The sequence below is a fragment of the Microplitis mediator genome, chromosome 1 (genome assembly GCF_029852145.1).
Source record: "Microplitis mediator isolate UGA2020A chromosome 1, iyMicMedi2.1, whole genome shotgun sequence".
NCBI classification, from domain to species: domain Eukaryota; kingdom Metazoa; phylum Arthropoda; class Insecta; order Hymenoptera; family Braconidae; genus Microplitis; species Microplitis mediator.
The window spans coordinates 1,206,981-1,230,595 of NC_079969.1; the positions used below are offsets into that span (position 1 = coordinate 1,206,981).

The 23,615-nt window shown below is 31.0% G+C and overlaps 3 protein-coding genes across 3 annotated transcripts; all 3 read right to left on the minus strand.

The window, feature by feature from the left end:
• Positions 1 to 2,740: 2,740 nt before the first annotated feature.
• LOC130669788 (uncharacterized) lies at positions 2,741 to 9,720 on the minus strand. The gene is made up of 7 exons (XM_057472854.1): positions 9,068 to 9,720; positions 7,128 to 7,272; positions 6,939 to 7,055; positions 4,693 to 4,883; positions 4,071 to 4,300; positions 3,583 to 3,990; positions 2,741 to 3,324 (listed from the first exon to the last, which is right to left on the minus strand). Exons 1-7 carry the CDS (start codon positions 9,626 to 9,628, stop codon positions 3,039 to 3,041), a joined length of 1,938 nt encoding a protein of 645 aa, XP_057328837.1. The 5' UTR covers positions 9,629 to 9,720; the 3' UTR covers positions 2,741 to 3,038.
• A 503-nt stretch (positions 9,721 to 10,223) lies between these two features.
• Positions 10,224 to 17,391, minus strand: LOC130669777 (uncharacterized). Its single transcript, XM_057472846.1, has 7 exons — positions 16,363 to 17,391; positions 13,289 to 13,433; positions 13,094 to 13,216; positions 11,930 to 12,120; positions 11,533 to 11,762; positions 11,045 to 11,452; positions 10,224 to 10,786 (listed from the first exon to the last, which is right to left on the minus strand). The coding sequence occupies exons 1-7, from the start codon at positions 16,924 to 16,926 to the stop codon at positions 10,501 to 10,503; spliced, it is 1,947 nt and encodes a 648-aa protein (XP_057328829.1). The 5' UTR covers positions 16,927 to 17,391; the 3' UTR covers positions 10,224 to 10,500.
• A 54-nt stretch (positions 17,392 to 17,445) lies between these two features.
• On the minus strand, positions 17,446 to 23,231 carry LOC130669770 (uncharacterized). The gene is made up of 7 exons (XM_057472834.1): positions 22,007 to 23,231; positions 20,604 to 20,748; positions 20,397 to 20,531; positions 20,114 to 20,322; positions 18,769 to 18,998; positions 18,270 to 18,677; positions 17,446 to 18,011 (listed from the first exon to the last, which is right to left on the minus strand). Exons 1-7 carry the CDS (start codon positions 22,559 to 22,561, stop codon positions 17,732 to 17,734), a joined length of 1,962 nt encoding a protein of 653 aa, XP_057328817.1. The 5' UTR covers positions 22,562 to 23,231; the 3' UTR covers positions 17,446 to 17,731.
• Positions 23,232 to 23,615: the final 384 nt, after the last annotated feature.

Genomic DNA, 23,615 nt, shown 5'->3' on the forward strand with positions numbered 1-23,615 from the left:
TAGCATGTGGGTACTCATTTTAAAGGGCGTGAAATTCTCTTTGAAATGAGTACCCACATGCCTTATTTATTTTTGATATTTTCCAAAGTGTATATATATAAATATATATCAAGTTTTTGAAAAATCAAAAATATATATAGCATGTGGGTACTCATTTTAAAGGGCGTGAAATTCTCTTTGAAATGAGTACCCACATGCCTTATTTATTTTTGATATTTTCCAAAGTATATATATATAAATATATATCAAGTTTTTAAAATATCAAAAATATATACAGCATGTGGGTACTCATTTTAAAGGGCGTGAAATTCTCTATCACCCTAGGTACTTAAATATATATACATATATATATATATATGAACATTCCAGTGAAATAAATAAATATATGAACACTAAATAGATATAATAGTAACAAATAAAAATTGTTTGAATATAATAAATATATAAATAAATAAAATTTTTTTATAACAAAAAAATAAAAATATAAAATTTGAAAATAAAATAAAATAAATAATTTTTTATTTTAAGACAAGAAAGAAATTGAATTATTTTAATCTTTAGTGTCTTAAAATAAAATTTATATTTTAAAACACAAGACTAATTAACATCTGTGTTCACTATTGTTGATTAAATAAATCTAAGAATTTGACAGTCAGAAATTTAATAACAAAAAAAAATAAATACAAATAATTAAAAATAATTAATGGGATAGTTAATAAAAAAAAATTAGAATCTTCAATCCGCGTGTTTGCTGCCCTCGCCTCCGGCTCAGGGAAATTACGCGCGCGGGTTCGAGCCCTATTTTCCTCCCTTGGTGTGTAATATACTATAATCATTCGTTTACTTAATACTAAAACTAATAGTAATAATATTTATTTTTAATTAAGTGGAAATTTTTTTTTATTGTTATTTATTTCATTATTATTATAAATAATAATGATTTATTAATTATTGGCAGTATAACTATTCTATTGTAAATCAAGTAATTGATTTTTATCAAATTTTATCATTAGTAATTTAATAATTATATACTTTGACTTCAAGTGATGGCAGCGCTCGCCTTTGGCTTGTGCTGCCAACTTCACTCTAGTAACGATTTTTTTACTCTTATGCTCACTATATATATGTAGAGTGATAGAAAATAAAATTCTCTTTAAAATGAGTACCCACAAGCCGTACTCATTTTTTATATATTTTAGAATATATATATGAAGATATATATCAAGTTTTTGAATTTTCAAAAATATATATGGCATGTGGGTACTCATTTTAAAGGGCACAAAATTCTCTTTAAAATGAGTACCCACAAGCTCTACTTATTTTTTATATTTCCTAAAGTATATATATATATAAATATATATGAAGTCTTTGAATTATCAAAAATATATACGGAGTGTAGGTACTCATTTTAAAGGGCACCAAATTCTCTTTTAAATGAGTACCCACAAGCTCTACTTATTTTTTATATTTTCTAAAGTATACATATATAAATATATATGAAGTATTTGAGTTATCAAAAATATATATGGCATGTGGGTACTCGTTGTAAAGGGTGTGGAATTCTCTTTAAAATGAGTACCCGCAAGTCGCGTTTATTTGTGATATTTTTCAAAAAATATATATATCTAAATATATATCAAGTTTTTGAATTATCAAAAATATATATGGCATGTGGGTACTCATTTTAAAGGTCATGGAATTCTCATAGCCGGTGTTATATTTATAAAATAAATGTACAAAAAAAAGAATAGTTATACTGTCAAATAATATTTTAATTAATAATCTAGTTATCTATTAATTAATCAATCAATTAATTTAATGTAATTGTATATTATTGATCTCAACTCGTGCCTACTTAATGTTTTTTTTTCACTTAAAATATTAATAATAAAATTTTTTATGAATAATCAATCAATTAAAAATTAATTTTGCACAATTTACTTTTTTTTTAATCATCAATTTTATTTGTTTATGCCTAAATATATATACATAATAAAAATATATACATATATCCATTGGTTATATAACAATAAAGTGATATATTTTTTTTTTACTTTTATCAAAACAGTAGATTTCCAAAAAAATTTTTTCATAAATCATTCAAATGCCCGCCGTGGCTAAAATATTTAATTTATCAAAAAAGTATATCAGACAAAAGTTGTAGTAAATTGAATTCTCTACAAAAAACTTCTCATTCATTTTTATCGTAAACTCATTAGTTTGGCCGCTACATTAATTTTTTTACAAGAATTAAACACCAGTTTTTTTTTCTTCATTATTTTTGTATAAAAAAAAAATTTGTCACTTTATTTTTATAAACTGATAAAAAAAAATAATGTGTTCATTATTTAAAATAAAACAACAATCACAGTACACTTAAGTACAGTATTAATAATTACAGTAAAAAAAAATCAAAATAATTAAATAGCAGAAAAAAAATAATTATTTGTACTAAAAAAATGACAAGCAATGAGCATTAATAAATATATAAATATATATAGTAAAAATGACTAACAATCAATAAAATATCATGACAATTATATACAATAATTTTTTTAAAATTAATCATAACTTTTTTAAATTATTAATTAGTAATTATTTGTTAATTAATAATAATGATGCACTTGGCTTTTATTTTTGAATAATTAACTGACCAAAATTTGATTATTTAATTTTTTAATTAACTTACAATCATAATTTTTTAATAATAAATAATTAATAATAATAAATAATAGTTTGTTGTTAATTAGTGAGTGTGTCTAGTCTACAATTTGTAATTAAACATAATTAGTTTTAATAAATTAATTAAAAATATGTAAAGAAATTATTTTTTTTATTATCGATAACCACAAAAAAGTACAATATTTTTTTAATAAAAATTTTCCTAGCACGAGAATCTGCTTCGGGTGTTTTCGGTTTTTACTCCCACTCTAGCTATTCTGAGTACTGAAAATTCCCCCACTTTTTGCGCATGCGCAGTATAGAAATGCCCGGAAACGGGAGCAAATTTTGCGGTTAATTATTTCTCTGGTGTAATTTTAATCGAACTTATATTTTAATACGTCAACCAAATTTACATCATAAATTTTGAAGGCCAAAAATCCGCCATAACCCTCATGGCCGCGATGAATTATTCCCATTCCACCCAAAGGATATAATGGAGCGCCCTCTACACCTTGCGCATCAACAAACGGTACTGTTGATTGTCCGGCATCTTTTTTCAAATCCGAATTACGGAATCTTATGAACCGATCTTTTTTTGAATCAATTACATTAACTGGTGATTTCAATGGATTGTCTGGATCAGTCAGGATCAGTTCCCTCCTAAAAGTAATGAATGCTCATGATCTGAGGTTACAATAATTACGTAGTTGTTAAAATAGTCTCCGCAAGAGAGTGACCTCGGGCATTTTCGGTTTTAACTCCCACTCTGGGTATTCTGTGTACTAAATATTCCCCCACTTTTCTCTACGCTTGCGCAGTCTAGAAATTTTCGGTAGTGGGGGCATGCCGAGGTTCAGTCTCTCTCGGACGAGGGCCGAGTTAACTTGAGCGACTAAGAGGTAACGTAAATATACAAACCTCGAGGTATATTCTGGAACAATCCAGTGAGTCTGGGTCAGATTAATGAGTTTTCCTGTGTTGTAATCAAAAGGCGTGACGCGGATGTGCAGTTCGATAGCTGCAACTTCTAAGTCTGGCTTTTTGTCTCCATCAACCCTAAATCGTAATCTTACCCCAGTTATGACATAACCTTTTGGTGCAATCAAGTCATCAAAATTAACAATCTTAGGATGCCCATAGTCAATTCCCGGTTTGAGTACAGTGTTGTCAGAATTGTAAAAATTTTTGCCTGTTTCATTGTATTGAATATTTTCCAATTCTTTCCACGAATACTTATAAAAATCATTAGAACTGTTTATTTGTTTCTCTTTTATTTGAACATGAATCATGTGATTTTTCTCAATAAATCTGACACCTACAACAAGCCTGAAAGTATAATTGAAGCAATAAAAATTTCATGACATTAAATTCACTATATACTTTCATATTTATATTAAATACTCAACATGTCATTATCGATATCGGAAACTTGTTCTCTGAAGCTAATCGCAGAAATCGTTTCTTTATCGTTAGTTTTTTTAAGACAAGTGCACATGCAATAGTCACAGTAACGGAATTTAAAGAATGCCAGTTCACTGGACACTGATTTCAAGGGGGAATCACATCCTCCAGTTCCGTTACCATAAACTATTCCATTGCTGTCATTAAACCACGAATAACGTCTTGAATTACTCATCTAAAATAATATAAATGTTTAGTTATCTATCGCGCAAGCAAGATGGCGCTAGACTACACAGACAAAAAAAAATTCTCGACTGAAGGTAAATATTCTTGATTCAAGAAAATTTTTTTGGAGACCTAAATTTTCTCAGATAAAGTAGAAATTTTCTCCGACCAAGACGAATTTTTTTTAACCAAGACAAATTTTCTTGGCTCAAGAAAATCTTGACTTGGTTCCCGAAAACGTTTGTCTTCGAAAATATTTTCTTGACTCAAGATAACTTTTTTTTCTGTGTATGCCAAGAAATACCTGCATGTCGTACTTAGAGTCATGTAGGCCAAGTGTGCGCACATTTGCCCCACATGACTCTAATTATCTATATATTTGTAAGTAATAAACATAATTACCGCTTCGCATATATCGTAACTGCTACTAATATACTGACAATTTTGATATTCATCACATTCTGTAGTATTAATCGTATCTATGTAACGTAAATTACAATTGTGACTACAGGACCCATCAGTAGTTAAATCTTCTTCTTTGATTATTACTGTCTGTATCATCCGCTCTAATTCATAATGAGGCACCTCACCATCTAAGAAATTTAAATCAATCAACGCTCTGGCAGGTCCGATTTACGGTAAATCACCGCAATATACCGTAAAATTCGATATTCGTGCGGCATATATACGTCATTTAATTCTGAATTACGGTACAATACGGCAATTTGCGGCAATTTTACCGTAAGCACCGTATGCTTTTTTATTTTTTTACAGTTTTACAGCGCCACACTTCAGTTTACGGTAAAATACTGCAAGTCTGCCGTAAATTACGGTAATTTACAGTAATTCGGTGCCGCTAGGGCGAATTAATTATTATCTAGATAACTAATATCGATTAATTACACGGAAAGAAATTTTCTTTAAAAATTATCGTTAAATTCATTTTAATCGTGGGCGAATGGCACGACCTAATAATTTGTCAGTAAGTGAGATAATTGCACACCTCGAAGCGGTAGTGCTCTACTGTCACCAAATTTTAAAACTGAGTTTCGGTCAACTTCAATCATCATCACTATTTTATATAGCACTTAATTAAAAAAAAAAGCACCACCCTAACGGACCCAAATTACGGTAAACCCACCGTAAATTACGGTAATCCACCGTAAAATGCCGATTTACCGTAAATTACGGTAAATCCACCGTAAATTACGGTAATTCGGTAATCCACCCGAATTTTTTACGGTAGATTTATCGTATTCGACGGTAAATTCACGGTATACCCGTCGTAATTTACGGTAATCCACCGTAAAGTACCGATTTATTGTAAATTACGGTGGGTTGACCGTAATTTACGGTAAATCTACTCGAATTTTACGGTATTTTACGGCAAAATTACCGTAAATATACAGTAAATCAGGTCTGCTATTGCAATAGCAAAAAGAAACTCCATTGAATAATTGTGACATAGTTATAAGTTTTTTTATTTAGGCTGTTATTAAAAAAAAGTTAATTGAAAAAAATTTTACTTGGACGTCAGTTGGTCTGTACGTATGTGAGCATGATATCTCTTGAAAGAGTTGATAAATCACTTTTATTTTTTTTTATTAACTTCGGATTTTAATTCTTAGGTACCCTTTCGAATATCACTACTTTAAAACGTCAAGTTCATTAATAATTAAATAAAAACTTAAAACTGATGGTTTTAACTAATAACCCTAGCAGACCTGATTTACCGTAAATTTACGGTAATTTTACCGTAAAGCTACCGTAGAATACCGCAAAATTCGAGTAGATTTACCGTAAATTAGGCAAATCCACCGTATTTTACGGTAAATTTACCGTAAATTACGGTAAATCCACCGTAATTTACGGTAAATCGGTACTTTAGGTTGATTACCGTAAATTACGGCGGGTATACCGTAAATTTACCGTCGAATACGATAAGTCTACCGTAAAAAAATACGGGTAGACTACCGAATTACCGTAATTTACGGTGGATTACCGCATTTCCGTATTTTACGGTAAATTACGGTAAACCCACCGTAATTTACGGTAAATCGGCATTTTACGGTGGATTACCGTAATTTACCGTAATTTGGGTCCGTTAGGGAACAAAGTCGCCATTTTTTCTCCACAAATAGATATATAGAGTTTTTAGTTCATTTGAATTCCACGCTTCGCAAGCGCTATTTCTTTTTTTTTTTTTTTTTTTTTTTTAAATAAGTTAACTATTATTTTTTTAGTAAGTAAAGACAAATCACCGGTAACGTACCGTTAAAAAATATTTCGTGTCGATTAAAAAGATACATTTTTTTTCAACTTATTTGAAAAAAACATTCGGATAAAAAATTAATAAAAGTAAAATGATTACAAAACCATAATATTACATGAGCGTTCCAGGTGTGCACTTTTGGATTTGCCAAATTTTTTTTCAACAAATTTTACCGTAGTCTACTGTAAATTTTATTCGGTTTTCGGTAAATTTTATAAAGTCTAACCACAAAATAAATAAATTTTTCCGTAATTTTTAATTTGAAAATGGTAATAAATAAAAGCGCCGCATTATGTCCCACGATTACAGTGAATTTAATGGTAATTTTTAACGAAAATTTCTTTCCGTGTATACAAATAAGTAATATTGTAATTACACGTAGGTTCTCCGATGTCACATTTATGAAGATAATGTCGTGTATCGGTGAGCAAACGTGAAGTTCTTAGTATTATCTTTATAAAATCTGAATTTACTCTCTGATTCCAGGTATCATCTTAAAACCATAAATTGTTATTTTAGCGTAATTTCTTGATTGGCTGAATGATTGATAAAATTTTTTACTCACGATTGCGACATCGATGATTCAGTATGTCCATATAATGAAACAGTATATATTCGTGTAGACCTGATATAATAACTTGACGATATAAATCATAGATACCTAAAGTGAATGACCATGTTTGACCACAAAAATTGTTCGAATTTTCAATCTACAGCCGATTATTTAATTTTTATTATTTTCTTACTTATATTTTTTAGGCTCACTGCCTAAACCTTAAGAATTCCTATTTTACCCCCTATTATAGCTAAACCTACCCTAGCGGATCCGAATTACGGTAAATACAGTAATTCACCGTAATTTACCGTAATTTGCGGCGCCTAGCGGAATTACGGTAAATTACGGTAAGTTACGGTGAATTACTGTATTTACCGTAATTCGGATCCGCTAGGGTATACAACATAAACGTTTTTTGTAGCTCTAAGTGAGCTTTGTAAGGAATAATTTATTAGAATACTAGGAGATTTTTTTCCCAGGAAATAAGATGTCCCAAATTTTTTGTAGCTGCCCAACCCTGATTAAAAATATTCATTGAAAAGTATTAAAAAAGATGAGAATTGAATTCTTTTGAATACTTTCTATTCCCAAAGGTTTTCATTTAGACATAAAATTAATACTTTTCAATCCCAAAATAATATAAGAATTTCTAAACTTACGAGGAATTGGAAAAGATTCAAATGAATTGGTATTTTTAATATTTCTGAATACTTTTTAATCCCTGATTAAACAACTGAATTCGACCGAATTAAAAATTTTAATTCTGTTATATTCTGTCGAATTCTGCAAAACAGAATTCAACTGAATTGAAAATTTGAATTTGAATTAAACAGAATAAAACCGATTTAAAAATTTCAAATTCAGTTTAATTCGGATTCAGAACCAGAAATTGGAGAATTATTTTTGAATTAATCAGAATTAAACCGAATAGAATTATTTAAATTCGTTTTAATTTTGACAAATTCTGGTTTTCCTGCCGAATTAGACAGAATTCATTTCTAAGTTAGGTACCGAATTAACAGAATTTATCTGAATTAAATAGAATTAAAAATTTAATTCTGTTTAATTCAATCGAATTCTGCAAAACAGAATTCAACTGAATTGAAAATTTGAATTTGAATTAAACAGAATAAAACCGATTGAAAAATTTCAAATTCATTTGAATTCAGATTCAGAACCAGAATAGAATTATTTAAACTCGTTTTAATTCGGACAAATTCTGGTTTTCCTGCCGAATTAGACAGAATTCATTTTTAATTTAGGTACCGAATTAACAGAATTTATCTGAATTAAATAGAATTAAAAATTTAATTCTGTCGAATTCTGCAAAACAGAATTCAACTGAATTGAAAATTTGAATTTGAATTAAACAGAACAAAACCGATTTAAAAATTTCAAATTCGTTTTAATTCAGTTTAATTCGGATTCAGAACCAGAAATTGGAGAATTATTTTCGAATTAATCAGAATTAAACCGAATAGAATTATTTAAATTCGTTTTAATTTTGACAAATTCTGGTTTTCCTGCCGAATTAGACAGAATTCATTTCTAAGTTAGGTACCGAATTAACAGAATTTATCTGAATTAAATAGAATTAAAAATTTAATTCTGTTTAATTCAATCGGAGTCAGTTGTTTAATCAGTGATACCAAAAAAGTTTCAAATTTTAGAGTCACGTATGGGATTGAAAAGAATTCAAATGAATTGAAATTTTTGAATCTTTCTGAATCCTTCTCAAAACCAAAATAATTCCATATTGGAAGGTATTGAAATGATGAAAGATTGAATTCTTTTCAATACTTTTGAATTCCATTTTAAGAATTAGAAGGTATTCAAATGATCGAAATTTCAATTCCATTCAATACTTTACAAAACCGCCGAGGGATTGAAAAAAATTGAAATAATTTTCAATCCTTTTCAATGAATATTTTTAATCAGGGAATACTTACATACATTACTTCCCATATACTTTCACATAATTCCTCATATTCTTGAGCTATACTTTTTCTCTGACGAAACATCATTGCTCTTGAACTATTCGTAAGTATCGGACAGTATTTCGTCAGATTATCATCGTCGAAAAAATGATTATCACGGATGCGAAGTAAAGATTCGACGTACCAACGAATATCTTCACTTATATCAATTATAGTGTTGAGTTTACGTGAAAACTGACCCCAGCCAAAATGATTCTTCGTGAACTGATAATTGTCCAGTAAGTTGAAAAAATCTTTCAAATATTCCGTCCCAAAAGGGATTGGCCAAACACTCCGCGGTATTTTATTTACTTCTGCCATTAAATTCAGCGCATCATTGAATATTGTTTTTGTAATGTTATTTATTTCACCATCACTGATAGTGTCATTGTCCAATTTATAACTCGACCCCATACGCCAAATGTTTCCTATAAACTTTTCTATGCTACGGAGATGAGTAATCTCTAATTCGTGGGATCTTACAGCGGTTGCAATAAATAACAGTGTAAATATTAAGTAAGTGTTCAAAATCATCGTGGCAATTAATAATTAACGTTTTCAAAAATAACTATGATTCAAAACTTGATAAAAAATAATATGTGTTCAGTAACCGAAATTACTGTCTACTAAAACGAATTCAATTTTTATTTTATGATGACTGCGCATCGAATATATAGTCGTCGGTTATCTACGACACTGTGGCCTCGAACTAACAATGAAATTTTTCGGTGATGATATAGAATATTTTTTACTTTTACTTATCTACGAATGAGTCACATTTTTAATGACAACAAATTTTATTAATTTCTTAGAAGTCAACTAATGGACGGAGGTAAGAAGCGGCCACTTTTTTTTTTTTTTAGATAATTGGGTCACGGGCGTGCCCAGAAATTGTCTATGAAAGACAAATATGTAAATCTGGTACCATCTGGACGAATCTTTTGTGGATCGAGAGTTTTTCTTCTGAACATGCCCGTAAAGTCTTTCCCGAGAGTAAGTCGTCAGACATTATCGGAAATTACTGCAAGTACTTCGGGTGTTTGTGGCTTTTTATCCTGCTATTAATTATAAAAATAACGATAAAAATAACAATAATATTTTTATTATTAATTACAGTGACTGTGTCTTAGTCTACAATTTGTAAATGAACATAATTACTGTTAATAAATTAATTAAAAATATATAAAGAAATTAGTTTTTTTATTATCGATGATCACAAAAAAGCACAATATTTTTTAAATAAAAATTTTCCAAGCACGAGAATCTGCTTCGGGTGTTTTCGGTTTTTACTCCCACTCTAGGTATTCTGAGTACTGAAAATTCCCCCACTTTTTTGCGCATGCGCAGTTTAGAAATGCCCGGTAATGGGAGTAAATTTTGCGGTTAATTCTTTCTCTGGTATAATTTTAATCGACCTTATATTTTAATACGTCAACCAAATTTACATCATAAATTTTGAAGGCCAAAAATCCGCCATAACCCTCATGGCCGCGATGAATTATTCCCATTCCACCTAAAGGATATAATGGAGAGCCCTCTACATCTTGCGCATCAAAAAACGGTACTGTTGATTGTCCGGCATCTTTTTTCAAATCCGAATTACGGAATCTTATGAACTGATCTTTTTTTGAATCAATTACATTAACTGGTAATTTCAATGGATTGTCTGGATCAGTCAGGGTCAATTCCCTCCTAAAAGTAATGAATGCTCATGATCTGAGGTTACAATAATTACTCAGTTGTTAAAATAGTCTCCGCAAGAGAGTGACCTCGAGCAATTTCGGTTTTAACTCCCACTCTGGGTATTCTGTGTACTAAATACTCCCCCACTTTTCTCTACGCTTGCGCAGTCTAGAAATTTTCGGTAGTGGGGGCATGCCGAGGTTCAGTCTCTCTTGGACGAGGGCCGAGTTAACTTGAGCGACTAAGAGGTAACGTAAATATACAAACCTCGAGGTATATTCTGGAACAATCCAGTGAGTCTGGGTCAGATTAATGAGTTTTCCTGTGTTGTAATCAAAAGGCGTGACGCGGATTTGCAGTTCGATAGCTGCAACTTCTAAGTCTGGCTTTTTGTCTCCATAAGCCGCGAATCGTAATCTTACCCCAGTTATAACATAACCTCTTGGTGCAATCAAGTCATCAAAATTAACAATCTTAGGATGCCCATAGTCAATTCCCGGTTTGAGTACAGTGTTGTCAGAATTATAAAAAATATTTCCTGTTTCATCGTATTGAATATTTTCCAATTCTTTCCACGAATACTTATAATAATCATTAGAACTATTTATTGGTTTCTCTTTTATTTGAACATGAATCATGTGATTTTTCTCAATAAATCTGACACCTACAACAAGCCTGAAAGTATAATTGAAGCAATAAGAATTTCATGACATTAAATTCACTATTTATTTTCATATTTATATCAAATACTCAACATGTCATTATCGATATCGGAAACTTGTTCTCTGAAGCTAATCGCAGAAATCGTTTCTATATCGTTAGTTTTTTTAAGACAAGTGCACACGCAATAATCACAGTAACGGAATTTAAAGAATGCCAGTTCACTGGACACTGATTTCAAGGGGGAATCACATCCTCCAGTTCCGTTACCATAAACTATTCCATTGCTGTCATTAAACCACGAATAACGTCTTGAATCACTCATCTGAAATAATATAAATGTTTAGTTATCTATCGCGCAAGCAAGATGGCGCTAGAGTATGCCAAGAAGTACCTGCATGTCCTACTTAGAGTCACGTAGGCCAAGTGTGCGCACATTTGCCCCACATGACTCTAATTATCTATATATTTGTAAGTAGTAAACATAATTACCGTTTCGCATATATCGTAACTGCTACTAATATACTGACAATTTTGATATTCATCACATTCTGTAGTATTAATCGTATCTATGTAACGTAAATTACAATTGTGACTACAGGACCCATCAGTAGTTAAATCTTCTTCTTTGATTATTACTGTCTGTATCATCCGCTCTAATTCATAATGAGACACCTCACCATCTAAGAAATTTAAATCAATCAACGCCCTGACGGGTCTGAATTACGGTAAATTACCGCAATATACCATAAAATTCGGTAAATATACAGGAATTTACTCTGGATAACGGCACAATACGGCATTTTCGGAAATTTTACCGTAAGCACCGTATGCTTTTTTATTTTCTTACAGTTTTACAGTGCAATTTTTCACTTTACGGTAAAATATTGCAAGTTTGCTGTAATTTTACATTAAATCACCGGTCTCTTACCGCAAATTCACAGTTTAAGTTCAATACTTTCGCTGTAAAACATCGTATAATACCGTAATTCTTCCGGATACCGTAAATTACGATAATTTACCGTAATTCGGAGCCGCTACACTGTAAAAAATTCGCGGAGTGAATGCGGATTAAATTCGGAGTGAATGAATTTTCAATTATTTACTCCCCTCAGAGTGAAATTCACTCCGGAGGGAGTTTTGAAAATATTATTAATAAACAATAACCCCGCTAAATAAAATTTCACACACACACGCACACATTTGCACACACACTTAAACATTCGCACACACACAACCGCACACACATTTTTACACACACCAGCACACACACACCCGAATACACACGCGCACACATTTACACACCCGAACACACACGCGCACACATTTGCACACACACTTAAACATTCGCACACACACACCCGCTCACACATTTTTACAAACACACCAGCACACACACACACCCGAATACACACGCGCACACATTCGTACAAACACGCTCCGCACTTACACACACACACACACACACATTGTTCAATGGTTTAATATAAATTAATTTAAATGTTAAAACTCCGGATCGGAGTGAATTGGGAGTGAAATAAAATCCGAATTTACTCCGGATTCACTCCCGATTTTTTACAATGTAAGGCGAATGAATTATTATCTAATAAATGACTGAGATCGATTAATTATACAAATAAGTAATATTGTAATTACACGTAAGTTCTCCGATATCACATGTATGAAGATAATGTCGCGTATCGGCGAGCAATTTTTTAGTATGTAGTAGTATCTGCGTTAATTCTGTTAATCCGGGTCCTCTCAGATACCAGGTATCATCTTAAAACCATAAATTTTTATTTTAGCGTAATTTCTTAATTGCCTGAATGATTGATAAAATTTTTTACTCACGATCGTGACATCGTTTATTCAGTATCTCCATGTAATGAAACAATATATATTCGTGTAGACTTGATATAATAACTTGGCGATATAAATCATAGATACCTAAAGTGAATGACCATGTTTGACCACAAAAATTGTCCGAATTTTCAATCTACAATCGATTATTTAGTTTTTATTATTTTCTTACACAGAGAGAAATTTGTGGTAACCGTTCCTAGTACGTTTATGAAATATCATCCCATAACGTTATGGTAATGATTACTTGGAATTATGGGATATAGGCCCATACTTTCTGGTAGAGCTGTACAACTAAACCGACTTAACCGGTTAAAAAAGTTAACCAGGTTAATTAGCTGGTTAGCTGGTCAGCTTAGCTAATTTAACCGGTTAACTTCATTAGCTTGGCTAAGCAGCCAAAGGCTTAACCGGTTAACTCAAATTAACTAGGCTAATTAGCTGAGGGTTTAACCGGTTAAATGGTTAATTTTTTTTTTTCATCTATTCGCTACCTTATCTTAGAAAATATCATATTTGTTTAATTTTAGACCGAAAAAGCTATAACAGGTAGTATATTACACATAGGGAAGTAAAGTAAGAAATGTCTCAGATCACATGTAATTGTTGGCCGAGGTGAGAAAAAATTTATACTATTAGTTCAAAGAAAATTCACTACAATTTTTAAAATTAGGGTAAATGTGGGTATTACTGCGGTTGTGGGTAATACTGCGGATATTTTTAATTTGATAATAAATAAATGATATATTAGTTCTTGAAGCTTAAATAAATTATTACTAATAACTTATACCTTTAAAGATAAGATGGATCAATTGTTTTATAAATAAAATTGTTAATTCAATTTATTTTTAACTAATTAAAATTGACACGTGGTAAAGATATAAATTTATGCCTACTTTGTGAGTTTCTGTGGCAAAAGCAGTGACACGAATAGGCCTTTTATTATAAATATATAATTTTATTGTGCTTATTTATTTTATGTAGGAGTAAGATAATACTTATTTAATATCAAAAATTCAATAAAACATGATTTTTATTAATAATTTTTTTTTTAATTACTGCCGCAGTAATTAGTACTTAAAAATCGATAGTGTATGTATTACTGCGGTTTTTTAAAAAATTCCGCAGTAATTGAAGCGCCTCTAGTTGTACAGGTTTGTCCCTATTACTGCGACTGAAAATATTTACATCCTAACCTACAAAAATATAACGTGTGTTAAAGTGTGATCAAGTGGTAGATGAAAAAATGGGTAAAATTAATAATAAAACGAATGTTAGTAAGAAAAAAAACATAAAATCGAAAAGAATGAAAAATGCGAGGAAAAATTTGAAAAACAGCAACAAAAAATTAAAGAAGCGGAGGAGAAACAAAAGTTAAAAGAAGAAAGGTTGCTGAAAAAATTAAAAGCTGCGGAAATAAAGAAGAAAATTGCTGAGCTTGAAGCTGCAGAACTTGAATTACAAAAACAAATTAATAATAATTAGTATAATAGACAAATGATTTTATCGTAGCTATAAAACTATGCTGGTCAATTTTAGTAGTGTAATTTAAAAGTGCTGTGTTTAGTTGTAATATTTATTTTTTGAAATAAAGATAGTTTTTACTTATTTTAATACACTTATAATTGTTTCTCTAATGTTTTTCTTCCAAATTTTTAACAAATTCTCAACTCTTGACCATCTTGAGCTATCCGCAGTAATAGACACGCAGTAATTGGGTCGTTCGCAGTAATTGGCACGCAGTAATAGGGGTACGCTGTTTTCAGACCCGCAGTAATACATGCTACTGAACTTTTTTTTAAATCACTGATTATTTAAATAAACAATTGATTTATTGCATAATTTGATGTTTTTTATGTTCAAAATTAGTTAAATTTCAGTATAAAAAAAAAATATCACTGATTTCGTGCAATGATTACCATAAAACCCTTTTTAAAGTTAGACCTATCTAAAAAACCGCAGTAATACCCACATTTACCCTATTTACACGGAGAAAGAAATATTGCGCTCATCACTCAACGGTATCGTGATATTCACTCTCCTCGGTTGGGTATCTGTTGTATACGGAAAGTGCTGGTCTATCGGATCGTGATTATCACGATCCAGGCGGATCCCGAAATCATAAGATCGTTTCGCTATAGTAACGATCCGTTTTGTTATTATAACTAATTTGAGGTTAAAATAGATAAATTTACAACTTTAACTTCATTACAATTTTATTTTTAGCTGGCATTAATAATCACATATTAATAATTCTAATAGGTGCAGTAAAAAATTATTATTTAATATCAAGAAATGTAAAGTAATAGAATATACGTAATTAATTGATGTAAATTTTACAATCTTTTTTTTGTTTCAAAGATAAATTAAAAAATTAATCGATAAAAAACAGCAATTCTTGCATTAGATATATAATTAGTGTTTTTTCATTGTCGTTGTGCACTTTAAATAATTAATAATTTTATAAATAAACACTGTATAATTTGCAAGATATGCATTATAAAGTTTAATAATTTGGTTATGAGTGGTGGCGCTTGAGAAGTAGATCGCGATAATCACGATCCGTTTTGGTACGATATGGATACGTTAACTGACGATCAGTATACATTTAAGTATATGCACAATCCGTAGGATCATTATTATAAGTATCTAGTGTTTCATTCATATCTATATATATATTGTGGTAGTAGCAATACAATTTAGAACTAATCACGATACACTTGTCGCTCTCCGTTGGTGAGCGATAAACACAATATTTTTTTTTCCGTGTAATATGGGAACGGTGACCATATTTATGGTGATGGTTACTATCTTTATGGTAATGGTTACCATAATTTATTGTAATCGTTACCATAAATTTCTCTCCGTGTACTTATGTTTTTTAGGGTCACTGCCTAAACCTTAAAAATTCCTATCTAACCCACTATTATAGCTAAGTCTATACAACATAAACTTTTTTTGTATCTCTAAGTGAGCCTTGTAAGGAAAAATTCATTAGAATACTAAGAGATTTTTTTCCCAGGATATAAGTAGTCCCAAATTTTTGACAGCTGCCCAATACTTACATACGTTACTTCCCATAGACTTTTAATAAATTCCTCATATTCTTTAACTATACTTTTTCTCTGACGAAACATCATTGCTGTTGAACCATTCGTTATTATCGGACAGTATTTCATCAGATTATCATCGTCGAAAAAATGATAATCACGGATGCGAAGTAAAGATTCGACGTACCAACGAATATCTTCACATATATCAATTATAGTGTTAAGTTTACGTGAAAACTGACCCCAGCGAAAATGATTCTTCGCGAACTGATAATTGTCCAGTAAGTTGAAAAAATTTATCAAATATTCCGCCCCAAAAGGGATTGGCCAAACACTCCGCGGTATTTTATTCACTTCTGCCATTAAATTCAGCGCATCATTGAATATTGTCTTTGTAATGTTATTTATTTCACCATCACTGATAGTGTCATTGTTCAATTTATAACTCGACTCCATACGCCAAATGTTTGATATAAACTTTTGTATGCTGGAGTAATCAGTAATCTCTAATTCGTCGGATCTTACAGCGGTCGTAATAAATAATATTGTAAATATTAAGTAAGTATTAAAAATCATCATTGCAATTAATAATTAACGTTTTCAAAAATAACTATGATTCAAAACTTGATAAAAAAAAATGTGTGTTCAGTAACCGAAATTACTGTCTACTAAATAGAATTCAATTTTTATTTTATGATGACTACGCATCGAATATAGTCGTCGGTTATCTACGACACTGTGGCCTCGAACTAACAATGAAATTTTTCGGTGATGAAATAGAATATTTTTTACTTTTACTTATCTACGAATGAGTCACATTTTTAATGACAACAAATTTTATTTGTCACGGGTGTGCCCAGAAATTGTCTATGAAAGACAAATATGTAAATCTGGTACCATCTGGACGAATCTTTTGTGGATCGAGAATTTTTCTTCTGAACATGCCCGTAAAGTCTTTCCCGGGAGTAAGTCGTCAGACATTATCGGAAATTACTGCAAGTACTTCGGGTGTTTGTGGCTTTTTATCCTGCTATTAATTATAAAAATAACGATAAAAATAACAATAATATTTTTATTATTAATTACAGTGACTGTGTCTAGTCTACAATTTGTAATTAAACATAATTAGTTTTAATAAATTAATTAAAAACATGTAAAGAAATTATTTTTTTTATTATCGATGATCACAAAAAAGCACAATATTTTTTTACTAAAAATTTTCCAAGCACGAGAATCTGCTTCGGGTGTTTTCGGTTTTTACTCCCACTCTAGCTATTCTGAGTACTGAAAATTCTCCCACATTTTTTGCGCATGCGCAGTTTAGAAATGCCCGGGAACGGGAGCAACTTTTTAGGTTAATTATTTCTCTTGTATAATTTTAATGTTACTCATCCTTTAATTTGTCAGCCAAATTTAAATCATAAATTTTGAATGCCAAAAATCCGCCATAACCCTCATGGCCACGATGAATTATTCCCATTCCACCTAAAGGATACAATTTTTCGCCCTCTACATCTTGCGCATCAAAAAACGGCACTGTTGTTTGTCCGGCATCTTTTTTCAAATCTGAATTACGGAATCTTATGAACTGATCTTTTTTTGAATCAATTACATTAACTGGTGATTTCAATGGATTGTCTGGATCAGTCAGGATCAGTTCCCTCCTAAAAGTAATGAATGCTCATGATCTGAGGTTACAATAATTACTCAGTTGTTAAAATAGTCCCCGCAAGAGAGTGACCTCGGGCATTTTCGGTTTTAACTCCCACTCTGGGTATTCTGTGTACTAAATATTCCCCCACTTTTCTCTACGCTTGCGCAGTCTAGAAATTTTCGGTAGTAGGGGCATGCCGAGGTCCAGTCTTTCTCGGACGAGGGCCGAGTTAACTTGAGCGACTAAGAGGTAACGTAAATATACAAACCTCGAGGTATATTCTGGAATAATCCAGTGAGTCTGGGTCAGATTAATGAGTTTTCCTGTGAAGTAATCAAAAGGCGTGACGCGGATGTGCAGTTCGATAGCTGCAGCTTCTAAGTCTGGCTTGTTGTCTCCATCAACCGCGAATCGTAATCTCACCCCAGTTATAACATAACCTTTTGGTGCAATCAAGTCATCAAAATTAACACTCTTAGGATGTCCATAGTCAATTCCCGGTTCAAGTACAGTGTTGTCAGAATTGTAAAAATTTTTGCCTGTTTCATTGTATTGAAAATTTTCCAATTCTTTCCACGAATCTGGTGACGTAAAACCAGGTTTTTCCATGTGTTTCTCTTTTATTTGCACATGAATCATGTGATTACTCTCAACAAATCTGACACCTACAACAGCTCTGAAAAAATAATCATGTTGACAGTAAAACCATAACAATTTTTTGATATTGAATTCATTGCATATTTTTATATCTATATTAAATACTCAACCTGTTATTATTAATATCGGTAACTTGTTCTCTGAAGCTAATCGCAGAAATCGTTTCTTTATCGTTCGTTTTTTTGAGACAAGTGCACATGCAATAGTCACAGTAACGGAATTTAAAGAATGCCAGTTCACTGGACACTGATTTCAAGGGGGAATCACATCCTCCAGTTCCGTTACCATAAACTATTCCATTGCTGTCATTAAACCACGAATAACGTCTTGAATCACTCATCTGAAATAATATAAATGTTTAGTTATCTATCGCGCAAGCAAGATGGCGCTAGACTATATGCCAAGAAATACCTGCATGTCGTACTTAGAGTCATGTAGGCCAAGTGTGCGCACATTTGCCCCATATGACTCTAATTACACCGGCACACAAAAAAAAATAAGTTCTCTGTACTTTTGACGGGACCGATTTCTTGCCATGTATTTTGACCCGCTGAATCCGAATCCGAAGTCCGTTTAACCCGTACACCCTCAGATTTTTAGAAAACTTTAAAAAACCTCAAAAATACACAAAAATCGACCGTTTTTTAAATTTATAAATTTTTTTAACCCTAACTAAGTATGATTTTGATGTATTTCGGTCCTCCACATACTAACCTGAAGTTTATTTAAAACAGTAGCCATTTAAAGTCTGAGTAAATTCCAAAAAACCCCAAAAAATTGCAAAAAAGCAAAAAAATTCTTAGTATTGTGATGAAAAAAATTTTATAGGGCTAAATAAATAATTATTTTCATGTATGTTTATCTGTCACATATAATTCTCGAACATCCGTGGCTCAGACATATCTAAAATTTTAAATAAATGGCAAAAATTCCCAAAAAATCGAAAAAAATAAAATTTGGTATAACAAAAATCATTTTTTAAATCGAAATAAATAAAAGAAATCATATTGTTCGATCTGTGATATATATATAAAAAATATTTTGGCCTAAAACATAAAAAAATTTTAATATGCTTCAAAAATTTTTTCCATCACAACACTAAGAATTTTTTTGCTTTTTTGCAATTTTTTGGGGTTTTTTGGAATTTACTCAAACTTAAAATGGCTAATGTTTTAAATAAACTTCAGGTTAGTATGTGGAGGACCGAAATACATCAAAATCATAGTTAGGGTTAAAAAAATTTATAAATTTAAAAAACGGTCGATTTTTGTGTATTTTTGAGGTTTTTTAAAGTTTTCTAAAAATCTGAGGGTGTACGGGTTAAACGGACTTCGGATTCGGATTCAGCGGGTCAAAATACATGGGAATAAATCGGTCCCGTCAAAAGTACAGAGAACTTATTTTTTTTTGTGTGCCGGTGTTATCTATATATTTGTAAGTAATGGACATAATTACCGCTTCGCATATGTCGTAACTGCTACTAATATACTGACATTCGTAATATTCATCACATTCTGTAGTACTAATAGTCTCTATGTAACCTAAATTACAATTGTGACTACAGGACCCAGTAGTAGTTAAATCTTCTTCTTTAATTATTATCGTCTGTATCATCCGCTTCAATTCATAATGAGACACTCTATCATCTACGTAATAATATTGAACTAATCAATGGATTAATATTTATATTCAATGACTTATATCGATCGATTATGCAGATAAACAATATTGTACTCACACGCAGGTTTTTTGAAATCACACGTGTGAAGAAAATGTCGCGTCTCGGTTAACAAATCTCTGGTTATTCGTTTTATTTCCTTTAATTCATCCATTATTTTATCGTCCTCCCGGAGCCAGATATCAAATAGATCGACTTTAGACCATAAATAGTTTTTTTCATCGTAATTTTTAATTTGGCTGAATGGTTATTAAAATTTTTACTTACAATTTTGACACAGATTATTCAGTTTGTTCAAATAATGGAGCATTAGAAATTCTTGTACACGTGACATAAAAACTTGCTGATATAAAGAATAAATACCTGAATTAAATGACCCTGTTTTACCACAAAAATTGTGCGAATCTTCATCCTGCAATCAATTATTTGGTTTTTATTATTTTTTGAATAATTGCCTGAATTTTTAAAATTACGATCTTAGCCTCTGTTATAGATACGGAGTAAAAATAAATCTCGATTCAAAATTTTTATTTGTGTTTGTTTGATACTTAGAAAAATTTTTGTACATTAGGGTGATCCAAAAAATAACAAATTTTTGTTTTTTTTTCGGAAACAGGTTCAAAAGTTTCATTTAGATAAAAAAAGACGCCTGTGAAAATTAGAGCTGAATATTAACATTAAGAGGTTCGTCGCACTTTTCTATTTTCTTTAAGAATAACATGGAAAAAATTTTTTTTACGTCTTCTGATTTTTATAAGTAGCTAACGATGCGTCATAGGAATAATTGGCAGGCATATTTTTGTAGGGAATTGAATGCTCTACAAAAAAAGATTCTTATCATTTTTTGATAAATCTATTTGTTCAAAAGTTATTTGAGGTTGAAGTCGAATTCATATTAAATTTTGAGATTTTCTTACTTTTCCGGCGAAACTATCAGACCTATTACAAAATATCATTGGACCTTTTTTGTAGACAATTTTATTCCCTAGAAGTTATACCGAATAAAGTTTTTTCGAATTCCGCATTGTTTTCTAGTTATTTTCATTTTAATGTCATGCTCATAAAAAAAATAGTCTTCTGATCGATTTTAAGAGCTTGACATTAAAATAAAAATAACTAGAAAACAATGCGGAATTCGAAAAAACTTTATTCGAAATAACTTATAGGGAATAAAATCGTCTACAAAAAAGGTCCAATGATATTTTGTAATAGGTCTGATAGTTTCACCGGAAAAGTAAGAAAATCTCAAAATTTAATATGAATTCGACTTCAACCTCAAATAACTTTTGAACAAATAGATTCCTCAAAAAATGATAAGAATCTTTTTTTGTAGAGCATTCAATTCCCTACAAAAACATTCCTGCCAATTATTCCTATGACGCATCGTTAGCTACTTATAAAAATCAGAAGACGTAAAAAAAATTTTTTCCATGTTATTCTTAAGGAAAATAGAAAAGTGCGACGAACCTCTTAATGTTAATATTCAGCTCTAATTTTCACAGGCGTCTTTTTTTATCTAAATGAAACTTTTGAACCTGTTTCCAAGAAAAAAAAAAATTTGTTATTTTTTGGATCACCCTAATGTACAGTGTGAAGGGAAGGGGCAAAATGGGGTGCCGCCAAAGTTTATTCAAATAAAGTCCCGTCTTCTGTAGCCGTCCAATACTTACTTTCATTACTTCCCTAAGATCTACAATAAATGTCTGATACTCTCGAATTATGTTCGTCCTCCCATCATATATCAATCTGCTTGTAATAGGATCAAGTATCCGGCAGTACTTGATCATGTCATCGTCGAACATCAGAGAATCACCCACAGAAGATAATAAGTCACCGTACGAAGAAATGCCTTCACTCTTATGATTTATTGTGTCCAGTATACGTGAAAAATGTCCCCAGTATAAATGTTCACCCCGTGGCTTATGTTTGTCCAATTGGTCGATAAAATGCGTCAAATACACAGAATGAGCCCGGCCAGTTCTACTTCTATGTTTGTCATGCATTTTATTCATGAGATTCACCGACTCGTTGAATGTTTTCTTTGTAATCTTATTTTTTTCAACTTCACTTAGACTGTAACTGTCCACTTTATGACTGTCCTTAAATTTTATAATATTCGCTACGAATTTTTCTATGCTACTGAGATCAGTAAATTCTAATTCCGCGGATCTCACAGCGGTCGCAATAAATAATATTGTAAATATTAAGTAATTATTAAAAATCATCGTGGCAATTAATAATTAACGTTTTCAAAAATATTTGAAATTTGAAACTCGAAAAAAAAAATTTTGTGTTCAACGGAAATTACGTCTTACTACAACGCACGTAATTTTTTTTTTTATGAATACGCATCAAATAGAGCCGACGCTTGTCTACGAAATCGTGGCCTAGAACTGGCAGTGGAAATTTTTGGTGATGACATTGAGTTTTTTTTACTTTCACTTCTGTAAAAATCATTCATACTTTTAATGACAATACATTTAATTACTTGTTCAGACGTAAGCTAATGGAGGGTAAGAAGCGGCCATTTTGTTTTGGATAAAGTAGAACATGGGGGACATTGTCTATGGAAAAAAAAAAGGTGCGACTTTTGGTAATCAGCTGGATAAATATTTATCAATATTCCGAATGTTTTTCAAAACATTCCAGAGAAACCAGGGAATAAATCGTCGGGAATCATCGGAAATTTTTCAGCACCCGACTGTAACTCGGGTGTTTTCGGCTTTAGCCCCACTCTGGGTGTTCTGCGTACTGATTACTGAATATTCTCCGACTTTTGAACGCGTGCGCGGATTTGAAATAGTCGGTAGTGGGGTGAATTCGAAAGTTTGGTCTCTGCAGTAAAAATCTTCAGCGAATTTCTGTCAAGATTCGCAACTTTGTGAAAAAAGACAAGAATTGCAAGAGATTTTATATAATAACGGCGCATTGAATGTAAAACTAGAAATTTTTTTGAAATTATGAAAAAATTATGGATTTAATTCAGAATTTTATTGAATATTTTTAGTAAGAAATTTCTAGAGAAAATTTTTTTTGTAATTGATACAAAAAATTTCTTTGAGTTCGTAAATTAGAAAGGATATTTGATGCCCTTTAAAATGAGTACCCACATGCCATATATATTTTTGATAATTTCAAAATTTGATATATATATATTTATGAATATATGTGTTGACAAATATAAAAAATAAGTATAGCTTGTGGGTACTCATTTTAAAGAGAATTTTATGCCCTTTAGAGTGAGTACCCACATGACATTTATATTTTTGATAATTTAAA

Bases quoted from the DNA above. Each gene is read 5' to 3' on its own strand.
- LOC130669788 (XM_057472854.1), bottom strand. From the start codon at position 9,628: ATGATTTTGAACACTTACTTAATATTTACACTGTTATTTATTGCAACC. The intron at 7,056-7,127 runs GTGAGTAAAAAA...TATGGTTTTAAG, and splicing joins GAATCATCGATGTCGCAATC to ATGATACCTGGAATCAGAGA. The intron at 4,301-4,692 runs GTAATTATGTTT...ATATTATTTTAG, and splicing joins GTTACGATATATGCGAAGCG to ATGAGTAATTCAAGACGTTA.
- LOC130669770 (XM_057472834.1), bottom strand. From the start codon at position 22,561: ATGATTTTTAATAATTACTTAATATTTACAATATTATTTATTGCGACC. The intron at 20,323-20,396 runs GTGAGTACAATA...TCCATTGATTAG, and splicing joins TGATTTCAAAAAACCTGCGT to TTCAATATTATTACGTAGAT. The intron at 18,012-18,269 runs GTTTGTATATTT...CATTACTTTTAG, and splicing joins ATTCCAGAATATACCTCGAG to GAGGGAACTGATCCTGACTG.
- LOC130669777 (XM_057472846.1), bottom strand. From the start codon at position 16,926: ATGATGATTTTTAATACTTACTTAATATTTACAATATTATTTATTACG. The intron at 11,763-11,929 runs GTAATTATGTTT...ATATTATTTCAG, and splicing joins GTTACGATATATGCGAAACG to ATGAGTGATTCAAGACGTTA. The intron at 10,787-11,044 runs GTTTGTATATTT...CATTACTTTTAG, and splicing joins GTTCCAGAATATACCTCGAG to GAGGGAATTGACCCTGACTG.